Source organism: Pseudopipra pipra, chromosome 3 (genome assembly GCF_036250125.1).
Source record: "Pseudopipra pipra isolate bDixPip1 chromosome 3, bDixPip1.hap1, whole genome shotgun sequence".
Taxonomy (NCBI): Eukaryota; Metazoa; Chordata; class Aves; order Passeriformes; family Pipridae; genus Pseudopipra; species Pseudopipra pipra.
Window position 1 is genome coordinate 58336922 of NC_087551.1, and position 18459 is coordinate 58355380.

At 37.0% G+C, this 18459-nt stretch overlaps 1 protein-coding gene across 5 annotated transcripts in view; it reads right to left on the bottom strand.

Moving 5' to 3' along the window:
* Positions 1-18459, bottom strand: part of PDE7B (phosphodiesterase 7B) — a 174142-nt gene that overhangs the window by 108155 nt on the left and 47528 nt on the right. For all 5 annotated transcript variants that reach the window (XM_064649422.1, XM_064649421.1, XM_064649419.1 and 2 more), the window contains one exon: positions 7234-7294. In XM_064649422.1, coding sequence (XP_064505492.1) covers positions 7234-7294 — 61 coding nt within the window. The remainder of the gene's footprint in view (positions 1-7233; positions 7295-18459) is intronic.

The window sequence follows — 18459 nt, forward strand, 5'->3', positions numbered from 1 at the left end:
AATTTACATTTAGAAAAGTGTTTTATATGCCTGCTCAAAAGGCCAGAGCCAGTTTTTGTCTCCGTCAGCACCCTTCTGAAAGGTAGAATACTGCAAGACAAGTGCTTTCAGTCTGACCTGATTTACAGGACAGAACAGGATAAACCGGTGGTCACTGTCACTCAGCTACCAGGCTATACAATTACCTAAAATAGTAATTAGATCAAAATTACTGGAATAATAAGATGCTATTAGATAACTGCTCTTTAAAATATACAAAAGGCATCAGAATGTTTAATTTAATTTATCTTTCTTTGCTATAGTTTTTTTATCCAAATTGATCAAATAGTCATGAAACTAGAAGCTGGATTTGACATTTACATTCTTTGTGGTTTTAGGCATAAATCTTATCATAGTAAGGACAAAGAGTTCCTACTCGTTTAGCCTGAAACCATAACACAGTGATGAACTGACACAATGACGGCATGCATACACTATAAGGTCCTTGACAAAGGATTTGCTGTTGTGGCCTTGTGCCCACTGGTTTACCACTTCTGTCTCCAAGCAACACTCTAATGAAGGCAGCCTGGCATCTTGGCCTTCCAGATAAAGCATGGGGCAATGCACCAAGTCTTCAGCTTGCTCTGTGCCACCGTGGCCAAAAAATAAGGAGCGTTCTTGGAGAAAACAGGTGAGATTTAGAATGTATGGCATTTCAGGAAGAGACAATAAACTGGGGAAGAGGTCTTAGGTGACATAGTGGAGCAATAAGCCTCTATTTCCACTGTGGTAAGGACACAGAGAATCCACTTTTTAAAATTCATTTACAAGCATAGTTGCTTGTAAGATACTTGCGGTATCAGGAATTGTTATTTTTAAATTGTGTTAATATACTGGAATGATACTTTAGAGAAAAAAGGAAAAACTGTTAGACGTTATTTGAAAATCTCTACCATTTGTCTCCTCAATTGGGTAGAAGAACTGAAGTTTCAGAAGTCCTATCTACATAATGCTGTTCTCACCAGAATAAATTGTTGGCAGTGAGACTTGTTGGCAATTAGAGATGTAAGTGAAAAGCTTATAACATTGATCTATAAGTTTAGATTTGAATTTATCTACATTAACAGGTTATCAAAAGGATACATAGTCTATATCTTTCTGTATGCATTCACACCGTTGCTTTTTAAAGGGAAAAACCTGCTTCTCTTCATGCTGTGTAGCAAGCTGATCATGGAATAGAAGCCTGTCTTCTTGTAGCAGACATCTTAAGCCTCCCCCTTTCAACCACTATGAAGTTCTGAGTAATCCTGATGGGCAGTGTAGCAATGAGCATAGATTTCTTTCTAGTCACTATAGATTTTAGGTTGTTTCCCCATAAACATATTGCTTAATTTTACAAAAACTAATTCCTCTGTTTCTTTTCCTCTCATTTGCAGAGATACAATACTTAAGTCTGCATAAGGTCAAGTCTTTGAATGACTGGCATATTAATAGTCCTTATATTGGGCTATTTAGAGCACCATTGCTCATGCACGCCTATCAGTTTCACTAGAAATTTTGTGTGTGCAAGAGTTATAGGGTCACATTTCAAATGATGTCAGTGAGGGCTCCATGAAGCTTTGCAAAGGTGCGGAGCTTAGCCAGTGCAGAACCGTTTGACTAGATGTCTCATTTCTTTTTCTCCCTCTACTGCAGGGCAAATTGACACATTTAATTATTTTTCAATATTTTTTTTCCCATTAAGTTATACAGTTATTTGCCTGATTAGGTTTTGCAAAGTAAATTTTAATAGATTTTTTTCAGCTGCCAGTGAAGGTGAGTTCAATAGTTACATAAGGCAGAGGCCAGCCAGCCAGAACCTTGCCAGTACCCCTCTATCCTGGCTTTCAACACAGTTGTTATTCCAGTAATGTCTCTCTTAAGCTGTGGCTGCCAACTCTGTTCAAATGTGTGGTGGTTTTCTTCTGTGGGCGAAGAGCCACCAAGACTGAAGCTGAATCCACGAAACTAATTTCATGGCCAAATGCCAATTCCTTTAACTCTAACTCTTCATAGGTAATAAACAGTGGAAGTAAACTGTAAAGCAACCTTTTTGTTTGGGGGGATGAGTGAGTTAGGCACCTCTCTGTGATGGAATCTGAAGAGCTTTGTTGCCTCAAAGCAACAGTGTTATGTACTAATAGTCTGGGGAATTAAAAAAAAAAAAGGTGGCACGGCCATTTTTTTTTTTTTAATAACTGCTTTTCTTCTTGTATTAATTTTAAATGGCTATTTGTGAGGAAACTACTTTTATTCCAAACAAGGATTCATCTGTCTGCTTTTGCAAGGATTAAGTCTACACCAAAAGGGAAACAAACTCAGCCGTATTATTCCTGTCTCTGTGGAATTTACAATAATGAAAAGAAAGCACCTCAGCCTTTTGCCATGGGGCATCTGGAAGGCTTGTGTTTTCATCTTACTAACCAGTTGCTTGAGGAGGGCAATTCATATTTTCTCTGGAAAAATTTCTGCAGACAGCAGAGTTGGCCAGCATGATGTGACCACTTCAAAATCTACCCAGCATTTCGTTAAGGAGTAAGGACTAAGTCTGGCGATGAGAGACTGGTTGCTGAAGTAACAAACTAGATAACTTACATTTATCATCCATCCCCCTTATTTCACTATCATCAGTAAGGCTGAACAGATTAAAACTGATGGGACCATTTAATTTTGTATGTGTTATGAGTGCAGGTGTCTATTTCCTATACAGCATATATAAGGACAACTGTATTTATTCTGTACAAACTGGTATTTATTTATACACTGAAGTTTCTCTTCCAGTTGGCAGACTTTTTCCCTTCTGTATAAATCCTAGAGCCTGATATGGAAACTTATTCTTTCCAGGATAAATTCTTAAAACTCAGTGCTCTGCCATGTAGAGGTTACTGAGTTAGCTAGTTAAGATGTGGGAACTGGTTAAGTTGGACACTTTGGACACTTCCAAGCTAGTATGCAATCCTTTCCAGCAGAGTTAATTAGCTTAGGCATCCAACCATCAATTTTCACAGCAAACTAACTCAATTATCTCTGCATGATATGACATTGTGTCATGTCTGAGCCCAGAATATGTCTGTCTGCATACGGGAAAAATGACCTTCGCGCTGTGCCATTGAAAATAGCAGAGGGTGCTCCAGGGAGAGGGATAGTTCCCTTCTGCCCTTCATAATATGAATTTCTGGACTAATAACCACATAGTGAGTACATTGCTATAATCTCGATTTTTGTGTTAACTATAATTTTTTAAGTCAAAATCATTATAAGTAAAGGGCATGAGGAGTCCAGGGTTCTAACTTCCAGAATGTAGCATAAAGGAAAAGATTTTTGACATCCCATTCAGCATTATCTAGCAATTTCGTCATGGTCAAGTGCCCTCACTAACTTGATAACAACTCTAATTTAAGCAGAATGGTTCAGATTTTCTTACTTGCCCTGGAAGTGCTGATGAGCTGCCATTATCTCCAGATAGACTCAGAGTTTTAAGGGAAACCTCTGATAACACATTTATTGACAGTGTGGTATTTTTATTATTTGTATTACTATAGAACTTCAGTTTCTCATTGTACTTATAATTTTATTCTTCTTGTTCCTAAGAAATAAGGAAGCACTTATCTTCCCAATTTTCAAAGGATGGTGGATGTGCAGGGTTTAAAGTCTTATTCAATGCAATACTGAGGAAAGCTGTGATAGATTTAGGATCCAAACACTGGTCTTACCAAAAGGCTAAGGTGGGCCACTGACTGACTTTCCTCTGTGACAGTTATAAAAGTTGTGTTTCTTTAACTAGTATAACATATTGTCCTGCTTTGGCTTGGATAAAGTTAATTTTATTCTTAATAGCTGGTACAGTGCTATGTTTTTGATTTAGTATGAGAATAATGTTGGTAACACACTGATGATGCAGTTTCTGCTCAGTAGTCCTTACTCTAAGTCAAGGATGTTTTGGTTTCCCATACTCTGCCAGTGAGTAGGTGGACCAAACTGGCCAAAGGGATATTCCATATCATACAGCACCATGGTCAGTAAATAAAGCTCTGTGTGTGTGTGTGTGTGTGTGTGTGTGTGTAGGTGTGTTGGTTGGGAGCTGTTGATGGCTACTTGGGAACAGGTTGGGCATTGGTCTGCCAGTGGTGAGCAGTTGTATTGGGCATCACTTTTTTCTCTTGGGTTTTATTCCTCTCTTTCTTTTTCATTATTATTATTGTTATTATTATTATTATTATTGTTATAATTATTATTATAATACTTTATTCTGTTTCAATTATTAAACTGTTCTTGTCTCAACCCACAAATTTCACTTTTTTCTGATTCTCCTCCCACTGCAGGGGGGAAGTGAGCTAGTGGCTGCATGGTGCTTAGTTGCCAGCTGGGATTAAATCATGATGCATATAAAAGTGTAAAGAAACAAGCACAATATAAAAAATAGGAGGGAGAACATAATTTTATGTAACAACTTTAGTACAGATAATTACACTAATCCTAAGCATATCTTGGGAAGAGCACATTGTTATCATCTATTAAATCCTTAGGAAACACTATGAAGTGACCATTTAATTTTGTCATTCAAGTTATATTTTACAATTGAATTACAAATATCCATCACTCTGATTCTGAAAGATGAGACTTTAAACTGATTCTGTGCTCTTAATCTTATATTGGGTGATATCTTGTCAGTGCATTGAAAAGTTACCTACTTTCACTATAGGCATTGTAAGCATTTAGGCATTTATTTATCTATTACTTACTATTTTCTAGCAGGAAGACAGGAATAGAACAAGATTTTTACTGCAAACCTTCTTCCTCAACCTTTATAGAAAAAGAACCTCATCCACATAATTCATGTTACCTCAAGGAATGTGGACTCACAGCAGCAGGCCTGGCATTACTCCTAAAAAACTTTAAACTTTAAGCTAACCCAGAACCAGTAGTATAACTCAGATACAGATATTTTCTGACAAAAACAGCTGCTACCATTTTAGAGTAAAGCTTGATAATATGCAGTGTCAAGTATGGACTGATCTTGTGTCAAAGATCCCTGAAGAAATACAGTCAGTACTCCAGACTCCTGTGTTTCATTTTGTACTAGAATGATTCTCCTCTTGCAGTTCCTGGAACTTGCCCTCTAGATTTCTGTTAGCACTGTGTCGCTGTTACAGTAAATGACAGCGCGACTGTTTCAGCACATTTCAAAGAGGGTGCAGTCAAGAAAGATGTCCCTCTCTGAAGGCACATGGTGTCTTTGTTCACTAGTTATGCCCACAGACATTAATGTCAGCTTCACATTGATAAGTGGCAAACTGTGTCATGTTCTCTCAGAAATTCAATTCCCTTGTAAAATCTGAGATTGGACACTCATGACACATTCAACACAAGTTCTTAGACCTTTCAGGCTGCACGGTTTCTGGTTCCCTACAGAGTTCAGCATGAAAGGAGAGGTACCAGAGTGGACACACTCTGGCTTTGCAGCACTACCAGAACCACACACATTTCTGTGATAAATAGAGATAGTGGAGTTTGTCTCCAGTAGCTGCCCTCAGAGCAACTACAACTTCTACTATGTTTCTGTTTGTTAGTTTCTATTTCCCATACCTCTTACAAAGCTGTTCTGGAATATCCAAATTGCACTTAGAATAGTTTAAGCTCTGTACATGATTTGGAATACATTGGGGTGAAATGTAAAATTCTATATTATATACTGTAGTCCTTAATTTGTTAGAGACACTGAAGAATAATAATAGCAGGCGAAACACTTTTTAATACAAGAGATGTAACTTCTGAGAGTCAGTTATACCTTTGGAGTGTGCTCTTGGAGTCATTTTTACATTCCTAGCAGTTTCCTTACACAGCACAACATATATTCTCATTCTTGTACATGTATATACTAAAAGACATAGATAAGAATATATCGAATGAAAACAAGGTCTTGTTCTTCTCACTGCTCCTAAAGAATCATTTGCATTAGGGAGGATGTCAAACTCCCGCTTTTTGACTGACTTGTTATAAAAATGCCAAACCAAATGATGAACCAAACCCATGCAGAAGGTTATTTTTTTGTTCTCCTCTCTCCCATCTCGCATTTCCCCACCCAATGCATAATAACAATTGCACGGATATAACATCCTTAGAACTAGAGTATTAGGAATTCAATTGTATTTACACTGTAGATTATAATTGGCATGATAAAGGATCACAAGTGTATCTTTTCTGTCAGCTTGTTCCATTAAGAAGGTCTAACCATGGATCATTGATGTAATAGATCATTATGGCCCATTGTGTCAGTTCATCTGTTGGGATCTGTGCACTATAAGCATGACAGATTTCTCTGTAGCAATTAAAGTCTATTGTGACAATAGGATTTAATGAATATAAACAACAAACCACATAATCTGTTATTACAGAACACAGCTATGCGCCCAGATGGAAATTAAGTTCCTAGACATTGCCAGATGCAGTTTTAAAAATTATGACTATTTAAATCTTCACGTTATTAGATGCAATGCTCTAATTTGCAGCATGTATTTATGACCTGGCAGATCAAAGTCTTCAGAACTTAAAACCTAATCCTACAAGAGTTCCATGATTTCATTTTTTTCTGACTAAACACTATCTTTTAGGTTTTTAGACACTTACTCCCTGTTTTTCACTGTGATACGAGCTGTGCTGTTTATGTTTCAGTACTAACATTGGAGATGAAACAAACAACCACAATAAAATTGGTCACGGAAATTAATGAGACATAGCAGAACCTTCCTGTATTGTTTCTAAAGAATAGACATTTCTACTTAATACTCATTTTTACAAAGCTAAACCGGAGCAAATCTGAAAAATCATAGTGATTGAAATTTTCTTCCTTGATGTAGCTCAAAGTCTGATCTAGAGACTTTTGATACATGCTCATGAAATTAATACTCTCTTTCAAAGTGCAGATTTTCAGCTTTTGAATATGAGTTCTGGACTTTAGTACATTAGAGGTTGCAATTATAGTGTTAGTATAGCTATATTTTCATCTGCATATGTACACTACTGGAACATATATTCTTTGTTTAAATAATTGAAAGTTCACATAAAGAATATATTAATGAGGACTACACATGGATGAGCTATGTAGATGTCATTGGGAATCGTCATGGTCATTATCATGTACTTTTTAGAAGAAATCCCCAATTAAACATATTTCCACACACTTGTATTGAAAAGGGAAAAGACTCTTACCCTTACCTAGCATGCAAACACATTTGGCATTCTGATCAGGACTATCAAATGAGATTTCTCCGCACCTCTGGAAAAAAAAAAAAAAGGATATATTTAGTTAAAGATAGTATCTGTGACAGTATCCCTGTCCTCGCCCTCTGATATCTCCGTTTATGTTTTGGAACTAGAGACTTTCAAAGACAGATTGCAAGAATGTCAAAATGAAAACATTTGCAAGCAGCCAAGGTTTGAGAACAAAACGGACATCACTAATGCGCAAGGATGGGTCGACACTGTATCCCATGCTGTTCACCAAAAACTCAAGGTAACATCTATTGCCTTGGTAACTATGTCTTAAGCTACTGCCTGATCCATGTTACTGCTTCAGACCCAATTATACAGGAGGCCTTATTTACCACTGGCAGATATTGCAACCCTCTTCAGTATGCAGATTTAGTTGTCACGTGGCTGTACCCTACACAGGATCTGTGAAATGATTAATCTGAAAACAAAACTGTGCTGTGCTGATCAAATAATTTGCATCTCTGTAAAATGAACTTATTTTAAAAAAAAATCCCCAACTCCTAATTATTTATTAAGCAAAGCTGTCATTTCACAAAATTTGAACTCTCCCTAATACCTATGAGTAAAATTGGTTTTTGTAAGGTGAAAATAATTTATGTTTCTATGCTAACATGTTCTGTTAATGAAAAATAATATTCACATAATGTTCACAGGTACATTTTCAAGACTGATGTCTGTCCCTATCATCAAGGATGATTCTCTCCCTACACAAATCCAGTCAAGGAACATTATTAGAGTTATGATCAGAATACAGGAGTGTTGGGTTGTTTTCAAACACTATCAATTCTGAGTTTATGCAGACAAGCCTGTCAGTTTAGCTGCCAGGAGAAACATAATTGGTGTGGCTCATGGGTCTGATCCAGCTCTGATTAAAGTCAGTCAGTGTACAGATCCCACTCACTTCAGTAGTGGTTCCTTCAGGTGCTACAAAACAGATTCAGTTTTGTATCACTACACTCAAAGTTCATGAGAGGGGCTTAAGGATAGCCTCATATTTTATGGGTAAAAGAGGTCTATACTTCATTTTCTACATATTTATGGTTTTGATATCTATGACCAAATAGGAATAAAAGTACAGTGAGTCAAGTTTAGAGAAATCACTGTCAGTTGTCCATTTCCCTTCCTCCTCCTTTCTCTCTCTTACGCACTTTCTCCTTTTCAGCACCTATGGTGAAGTCATTAGTACCGGGGGGTATTTTGCCATTTAGTTAATAAAAGTGACGCAGCAAATGTGAAAACCTACAAAGAATCAGATAAGTAAAAAGCTCCAGAACTTCAAAGAAGATAAAACACAGCAACAGTTTCATAAATGAACAACGCTTTTGGAACTCCCTGTTTTTAAAAAAGCCTTTACCTCCCTCACATCAAAATAAACACAAATAAACAAACAAAAGTCCCACACAGAGTCTTTTCATATATCAGTACATCTAAAAAGAGTAAACAGATGCCTGTATTAACTTTCCTAGGTGGGAGCACATACTACTGAAAGATTGCAAAAGAAAAACATCTAGTATTGCAAAGTTAATTTTATGAATGCTTTTATACTAGCTCCCTGTCAGGAAAAATAGGAATAAAATATTTATTCTTCTAGGAAGAATGTTAAGATATGGGCATCTTTTCACAGAAATCTCCCAGCTACTTCTTCACAACCACAACATACTTAGACAAACACAGATGTAAGGCAGCATGTCAAAATTCACTGCCCACTCCACCCCTGGATTTATCCTGCTCTGTGAAAACCTTTGGTTATTTTTGATTCAGTCCCTCAGAAGTATTGTATATTACGGACATATTTATATAAACATCACATTTCAGACTGGCAAATGGTGTCTTACAATATCTAACAATACTCACCAGTCTTAGCGTTATGAAACTGGGAAAACAGCTAATGTTCCCCAGAGTCCACTAACATCCCGCAGGATCCATTGTGATGATGCATGAACTTTGAAAACTTTGCAAGTAAGATTCAGACAACTGTATATGAACTCATAGTCTTATCTGAATTCCCTTTATGCCTACAACCCACAGAACTGTTTGAAAATCATGTTATAACAGTCAGCCAAGGAGATTTTTTGATTTTTTCACTGCTACCACTGCAGCTGGAAATACCAGGAGAAAGAGCTTCTGCAACAATTTAATTTCTGTTGCCAGTAAAAGTTCATAGCTACACATTAATAGGATGAAAAATAAACTGTTACCAAACTGCCTAGAGCATCTGAAAAAGACCTAGTTGGATCCTGGATGTGTAAAATGGCACAGAAATACAGCAGGAACTCATTTTTCCTCATCCAAAAAATAGAGTTGTTTGGGCATTTTTGCTGTTAGCAAATGTTTTCCATGAATAAGAAGTAAGGAATGATTTCAGGATTTAATCATTAGGATTAAACTGAGACTTTGCCATCAGAGCTATGAATTCCTGCCAGGGCTGGATAAGTTTCTCTGTCCTTTTCTTGGCCTGGCTTACTTCCTTTTCTGGTTTGGGTTTGTTCTGCCTGCTTGTACATTGGGTCTGGTACTGAGAGATGTGGCCAAGAGTGTCTCCAGACCCAATACATTTCCAAACTAGTCAAAGCAGCTGCTCCTTCTGTCCTGAAAATGTCTAAGTTGGCAGTAGGGTTAGTAATGGATCCATCAGAGCAGCAAGAGACATTTAACTTTAGAGGCTGGTTATTCTACTTTTTAATTTCAACCACTCAGAAAGCAGAGAGTGAAGAATAACCCTGGACATATCTGCTGTACATAAGATGATCGATTGCACGTGTGTGGATCACCAAACGTGAAGCTTGGGGAAGCTAAGAGAGAACTGTGACATCTCCTTTAAAGACTGTCTAAACAACCTCTGGAAACTGCTGCTTATAAGCAGCACTAGCCTTATTCAGAGGAGTCAGGTCTGGAAGAAATACCAGTTTTCTGTTCCCATTTTAGAGAAACACACATATCAATGGTGAGCTGCAAAGACCAAACATATAATCCAGTTAGGAAGAGCAATGAACTCCTGCAGAAGACCTGCCTCTGAACTAAACTTCTTGAAATCTATGATGAGGTTGGATTCATAGTTCTGACCTATATTTAAAACTCATTAAAGTTCCAAGATTTCAGTGTCTAAAAATATGATAAATCCCATTACCTAAATGATCCCTGAGTTTGAGATACTTTAAATGTCAATTTGGGCTTCATGTCTAGGCCTAGTACAGTACTGGCTGGACTGACTCTGTCGTATGCAATCCTGGATGTCGGGCTATTAAGTTTACAAAGGCAGCACTGCTGAAAATAATACCACCAGTGTTCAATTCCCCTGAAATGTGAGATCTTTTGCTGTCGAAAATCTTAAAACACTGTTGTGTTTTGAAGTGGTCAGATTTAACAAAGAAATGGGCAAATACAAGTAAAATTCATCCCTCAGAGTTTTCATTATACCTTTATATATTTTGAATAACTAACTCTGGACTAGGCTGGTTTTTTCTCTTTCTGGAGAAAAGGAAAGGATAGTTACTTTCAGTTAATAATATTTTCAGTAATAGAGATATATTTCCACATAGGATTGCAGCCGACAGTTCATTACACATGTGAGATTTTTTTAATATTTATAAAAGAAAATGAATTAATAAATTATCTACTCTCAACTCCCTTTTTTGAGATAAGATGCATGCCATGATGTTGAGTCTGTTACACAAGCTGATATGCAGTAAACTAGAATGAAACTTAGAAATTCCCCATGGAAAAGAGACTAAATCATGGAACAGCTGAAAGTGGAACTTAAAAAAAAAAACAACAAGAAAAAATGAGACAGTTGCTGTTAGAGAACAGGGACAAAAGCACAGGGTATTCAGAAGGAATGTGACATGAACTCAAGCCCTTTGATGAGGTAAGTAAATTGGAGAGCTTGAAGCCAGCCTGGATGATTATGATGACCCACTACCTCTTGTCAGAAAAGGGAAATACTAAATTACACAGGCACCATTTTCCATGGACTAAGACTCAGCTGGAGAAAGGTGCTCTCAAGAAAGATGACCTCTTTGCAAGATACTATGAGGAGGGAAAATAGGAAGTCATCTGCAAGGAGCCCTGTGCCAAAACAGTGTAAGTAAAACTGCAGAAAAGTAGGGCACAACTAACTGGAAAAAAGTCCATGCATAGAGTGGATGGAAAATCTACTCTAGTCCGTTGTACTAATGCAGAAATGCATCTCGTATTACTTCTCTGGTATTATGTGATCATGGATTGGATGGGTTTCCATTTCCAGCATGCCTGGGCTCACACCAGCTGCGTTTGAGGATTGGAGATATGTAGCAATATGTAGCAATAAACAGGGTATATATACCCCAGCCAGAATATGCCCTTAGTTTGTTGGTCTTTTTGTTTTCTTTTTTAATGTTGTGGAGAAAACTTTACCTATGAAAAAACAATTTTGAAGTCATTCTATTCAACTTCCATCTGCGTGATGGATTAATGCATTACTCATTTTAAGAAGAGAGATGCAAATCAAGTAGTTGAAATAAATGGGTTTAAATTCTTTCCTATTATAAAATTCAGCAAATAAAGGTCTGAAAGTGTTTTTCGTGAGAATTCCACTAAGTGGCATGTTAATTTTCTACTTATTAAAGGCATATAATTACATTTATCTAACATTTAACTGTTTTAATAATGTTAGAGTGTATAGTGTTTTAAAAAATGTAATAGGAATTGTTCTGGCATGAAATTTGAACATCTGTAATTTTGACCTTTTTAAGCTGGAGGCACCAAGTTTTGTAAAGCCAGCTTAGTCAGTTAAAAGGTTATTGGAGTAGGAACCATATTTATAGGCTTCTTCACTCTGTTCTGTTCTGTTCTGCACATCCTGAGTATGCAGTTCAACACGTCTCTTACAACATTGCAATAATCAGTGAGGTACTTGATAAACATGATCAGCTGAACATGACAATAAATGTTGGATCACTTTCTTTTTGCAGGAGGTGACAGAGATTCTTGTACTTCCAAATAGAGGAGATGTGTTAACTGCACATTGATTGCATGCCAAATATTTTTAAGAGTCCATCTGATTTCTTTTTTTAAAGTAACCTAAAGTTATTATGCTTTGCTCTTACCAATAGTAGACAGAAGTGGATTCCACTTAACATTATAGTTTGGTAAAAGAGTTTTTTCTTTCCTTTTCTTTGCAGAGTACTATATACTTTGGAAAAGAGAGTTAAAAATATATTCACAGACACATCTGATTAAAAAAACTTAAGGCAGAGCAAAAAACTTGTATGTTTTATGAATAAATGGATAATCTCAGAGGCAAAAAAGTGCTACTGTTACTCATATTCCTGTTTTCCTATTACATTTCTTTCTCCATCACCTTTAAAAAGTACTTGATTAAAGCTCTCTAGTATGCAAAAACATCATTCTACTTGCCTAAGGATTTATAGATATAAAGTCTGTTTGTGTGAAAAACAACACTACTTGGTAAGTCTTAGCAAACTTTTATAAAACAAGAGGCCACTCATAAATAACTGAAAACTAAGGGAAATATTTCAAAAAGAGTCAGGCCACATGCTGTTCATCTTCAGGTTGCATGGGAGGACTTTTAAGATTGATTCACCTGATGAAATATCAGAGTGTAGGAACTATAGGATACCCAATGCCTTGTTACACTTGTATTAGGTATTTCCCCTTCTGTCTCTGTTCTCTGACAGGGACTAAAGAAAGTATGGGAACTACCAGAACAGACTGACATGTGCAATCTATCTTGCCTGCAGCCTTTTCGCAATCACCTCCTCCAAAATGAAAGCCTTATAACAATATCTGCTAGTTATTAAATCAATGTTTATGTAAAACAAGGAAGTTCCCTACCAATACTCTGCGTAATCTTGAGATACACTTAAATGTCAAATACTTCTGAGATTTGCTGAACCTTTACCCGTGGTCTTTGTTGACCTGAGCAAAGGAAAGAAAATCATTGGTTTTATTTGTTTAAAGATGAAAGCTAGTTTTCTCTATATCACACCATATTTTAATTTTAACAGGCCGATATTTGATCCATTTTATCTGGAGACAATAATTGCAAAAAGATCACCCTATTCATGTAACCTTGAATTGCTGACTGCATTTTCAAGAACTTTACTTAGCCTTTCTGACATGAAAATATGTGTATAATGAATACAACTTGAGAATTACATATAAAAACATTCCCGGTGGTAGCAAACACTAGAATCTTTCAACTAATGAAATTGCCCAAGATCTATAAAAATTTGTGATTAGTTTTATGTATTACTTCCCAGGGACTTATTAACTGTTCCCATAATGATTATAGATAAATCTTATACTTACTTGAAAATTCAGACCTACATTTGGCAAATTAAGGGTTTCACTAAATAGGGCTGAAAAAAAGTACACTTCTCTTGAACCAGCGTGCATTACGTGTATGTCCATCCATTTATAACTGTGGTGTAATCATAGCATACTGACAATTGCCTCTAAAATACTATTAGAAGCCAGAGTGCTACATTTGTTGCTCTTCAAATTACTACTATTGCACTGCAACTATTAAATTGCAGCTATACTGTATTTCACGGTTTAAGTTTCCAGCCTCCTTATTTAGTATCAGCATTGAGGCATACTTAAACTGAAAATTCAGGTTCTATTAACATCTGGATGATTTTCTGCAGAGTAGAATAGCTCTATCTGGGCAGATTTGTTTTGAGAGCTTCTCCCTTTCCGAGTTTCCCCAGTGAAAGGGAAGGTTTCTCTTCCCTCCAAGAAGTTAAAAACATGTTGCTCAAGTAGCTTTTCAACACTGTCAGTGTCAATCTCCAGCAGCACCCTGGCACTGCATTTCATTCTGGAATTTACCATGTATAGACCCTCGACTAGTCTGAATAGAAGACACAGCAAAATAAGTAATTGCAACTTAATTGAGCAATAATACCCAACCAACCATCATTGCCAGTAGTCAGCATCTTGTTTGTGGGCTAAATAACCTGAAGTGAACCTTTAGGCAGTTCATTTTCTCACAAACCTGTGATTTACTACAGTTAAGAGTGGCTTGAAACAGATTAATGTTGCTAGAAAATGGATATAGCAGTTTAACTGCTTTGTTTTCTTTTTCAGTTAAGGAAAAAAAGTTTAACAGCTTGTGATTTCATTAGGGAGGTGCCAGTAGCCCTGACTCCCATGAGAATCTGTCAGTGTTTCAATATGGCATCCCTGTTTATAACAGGGGCACTGGGAGCCAAATCCAGAATTACTAAACAATAAAAATGTTGGGTTTTAATAAACAATAAGTTACAGTTGAGTGTGCATTAACAGGCAAGGCACAACTTCTAGGCATGTTCTGAGGGGGTGCCATCATCCAAGAAATGTTAAAGAGCAGATGAGTTTTTTACCCTCATGAGATGAATATGCATTACAGTTTATTTTCTAGTTTACATTTAAAGAATGTAAAATATCTGTAGATTACCTAATGGATCCTCCCACCACAAAAACAGTTCTAAGTGGGAGGGAAGATGGGAGGAAAATACCAGCATTAGGGAAAAGGCAAATATGTTCTCTTTATTTATTGTTGCTCTGATGTGAAACATCAAAGTTCTCTGTATTTAAACATTTTCTGGACCACACAGTTGTCTTTCCTCCTCTGAATTGTAGACTTGGCCTGTTTTGCTAATTGCTTTCTATGGTCACGGCCATCTTAACTTTCACTTTCTATTGCAATGTCTAACGGGAAGAAAATATGGGATTAATTTGTGAAAATTTAGGTCTCAGCTTCAACTGCATGTTTTTGTCACACTGATCTAGTGGATCAAAGGAAGGGTCAAAGCCTCAGAAGTACCAGCTGACACACCACTCTTTCCAATAAGCAAATCAAAGGGCTATGGGAGAACGAGTCTCCTGAAGAGTCTCCTCAGGCTGTTCAGAGCAATGTGGGAAGAATTTTGGCACCTGCTTATTCATGTGTGCTCACTGCGTACGATATGGTTTGCATACAAAAGCACAGTCTCAGGAAGGACAAGATGGAGTGCCAGTAAGCTGACACAGGCATCTGCCTAATAAGGCTGTCTTCCTGACCCCTTTCTGAGTGGTACCAAGCACCAATGGCCACCTGTTCATGGCCACTTGCTTCTCAAGAACTGGGTATCCATGGTTCCCTAAAACATTGGAATGTGCTGAGGCAGTCCTGTTTCATCCTTTCTAGGACTTATTTTTTAAGGAATGGGAGTTGGTGAGAACAACCCATGCCCAAAGAATACCAGCAACTAAGTGATGTGTTTACAAGTCCACTGCTTTCACTCACTTTCTGGCATAGATGCATACTTAGGTAACAGAAATAGCACTCCACCAGATAAACCATGTAGGAGAGAGTTAGAAGTCATCAAACCTTAAAACACACATGTGGAACTTCTTGTCAAGCTTAGAGCTTCAGCAGATGTGAAAATAGAGCACTTACAGGCAAAAAGCAGGAAACTACTTTTCCATAGTTCCTCGCCTCCAGTGTGCACCACAGTGCTTGGATCTGAAGTTAGTAGTGTCTCATGGATAGATACTCAATGATTGCAAAATTGGCCATCTTGTTAAAAGAGAGCGTTTCCCTTCCTTTTTTTCTTCTTCTCTTTCTCTCCTTGCTCTTTCCCTAAGGTAACTTTGAGTTTGATGTCTGCCATCCATAAGGAACTAGGTAAAATAAAACTTTGTATGAACAAAGTCCTTTCTGCAACACTGTGTGGTCACGTGATACCCTAAGGAGACCCTGGCCCAACTGCTGTGCAAAGAGGACACTACCAAAGGATGGCCTCAGGCCTTGTTTTCATTAGCTGTGCAGATGATTTCAATGTGTCACAACATGAAAAGCTCCCTTCAAACTGTATCTCCTGAGTTTATCACAAACCACTATGAGTTTTACTCCTAAATTTTCTTCTGGTTTTCTTTCTCAAACATTATGAGCTCTCCTGCCTTGTACTTATTTTTAAGCTCTTTTACCACTGTAAGCAATATTAGCAGAGAAGCTCTATCTGGAATTGTTCTGTAAAAATAACCTGATACAAAATTTTGTGGTCACCTGTCCAGCATGTTACCAAACACCTACTGTAAAAATGGGCATCTATACTGTTATTTTATCTTGTTAACACATGCTTCTACGGTCGTAGCTATTGATTAGGAGTATTTATTGTACTTCTGTGTAATACTCATTGAGTATCTCCCTCACTGTAGACATTCAAGAACTATCTGGATGCAGTCTTGTGCCATGTGCTCTAGGATAACCCTGCCTGAGCAGGGAGGCTGGTCCCTTCCAACCTGTGGTCCCTTCCAACCTGACTCATTCTGTGATCCTATGATCCTGTGATGCTCTTACATTAGTGCAACTTAGAAAAGAAAGTCAAACCAGAAAACTAAGTGACTTTATCACTGAAAAGATGGCTTTTATAACTTCAAGTATAGCTAGCATACATCATGTTTGTATGTGCTGAACATATGGACCTAAAAAACAGCAAGTATTGTTTTGACAGGAAAAATTTGGATTTCAAAGATTCTCATATTAAACATTGCAGAAGAGCATCTTCTGCATTAAAAAAAGTGTCATTGGTACTAACATATCTTTGTCAACTTTCGAAGTGGGATTAACAACTTATCTGCAACCATACAAATGTCATTATTATCAGGATATACTTAGATGCTACTGCAGTAATCCCTATGAACATATTTCAAGATACAGGGAAATATACACATTTTTTTGATATATCAGTTACTGTTTCCAAGGTTGCATTCTTTTGGAGGAATGCTAAAAAGACTAATTTTCTTCATGGAAATAATTCCCAGAAGCAGAGGTTTGTGTTGTTTGTTTGTTGGCTTTTTTGTTTTTTGGGGGGGGGGGTTGGTGTTTTTTTTGTCTGTTTTGTTGTTGGGTTTTTGTTTTTGTTTGTTTTTGTTGTTGGTTTCTTTGTGTTTGTTTGTTTGTTTGTTTGTTTTATGTCTGAAAGTATCAGTTCAGAATAGGTGTATTGCTGGCAAGTACTGCACAAAGCTGCTCTTTTCTCTTCTGTCACTTCTCAACAGATTCTGGTTATAAGCCAAGACTAAATCTATGCCTACCCTTCAGGTGGTAAAAGGAAAGGACAAAGCACCTACAAATGTTTTACTATGGTAAAACTCATCATAGGAGTTTACACAAGGAATGAATTGCCCAGGTAGCTTCTTTTGTCTCTCGGAGTCCCAAGGCCTTCCCAAGTGATGTGCATCTTGATTCCCCATAAAAAAATTGTACAGGGTTTTGCAAGCATTTATTTTAGACTGCAGAAACAACTAGAATACAAAATAGCAAAAAGACTATGGGAACAAAATGTTCCCTAGGTCGACACTCAATGCCTTCTTGAGCCATCAATCACTAGTCTAGAGAAAATAAACCCACCATATTTTCATAGCTATCTGCAACTGCTGTCATAATCCTGTTTAAAGAACAGGTATTCAAACAAGTCTGAAATGCTCTTATAGAGTTCACTTCTATCTGTAATCCAAATAAGATCCTGAGCATATTGGAGGGTAAGAGAACTCTTAAGTCACTCTACTGCAAGCATTTTACCTGCTATGTTTTGTTTTCTTAAGTTTTCATCAGTAAGAAACATAAAAGTATTTCAGACTTGATTATGAAGAACTATATTTTTGCAGTAGAAAAAAAGTCATGCATCTCACACTTTAACTACAACATAGAGTAAAGCATGTTATATAAGAAAAGTAGTATTTATTAAAAAAGACAGGCTACAAATTAATTTCATACCATGCCTCTGTACTAAACCAACTTTCTTTGTAATGGAAACAAGAAAAAGGAAGTAGTTACTATTCTTTTCAGACTTTGCTAAGAGGCCACAACACCTAATATTTATGGGATCTAAATGAAGGTTAGAGAAGGACTTGGTTGAATATGGTTCCCTCCCTTCATCTGGATTTACCTTCTGAAGATAAATTCTCGTGAAGAGACATGTCTTTCTGCTGTATGTAGTAAACCTGAAGTATTTTGCAAAAATGGCAAAGCCATGTCTCCTGTTACTCCCTATTCAACTACATACTGTTCTTCTGGGGAAAATAGAACTGTACTTCATCTGCAGAGTTAAAAAATGTTAACTCGTTAACCTCTGTTGTCATGGGAATAATCTTACATTGTCTTTTGTCCCGGCTCTGCTCATATCTTCCACTCTTACCTTC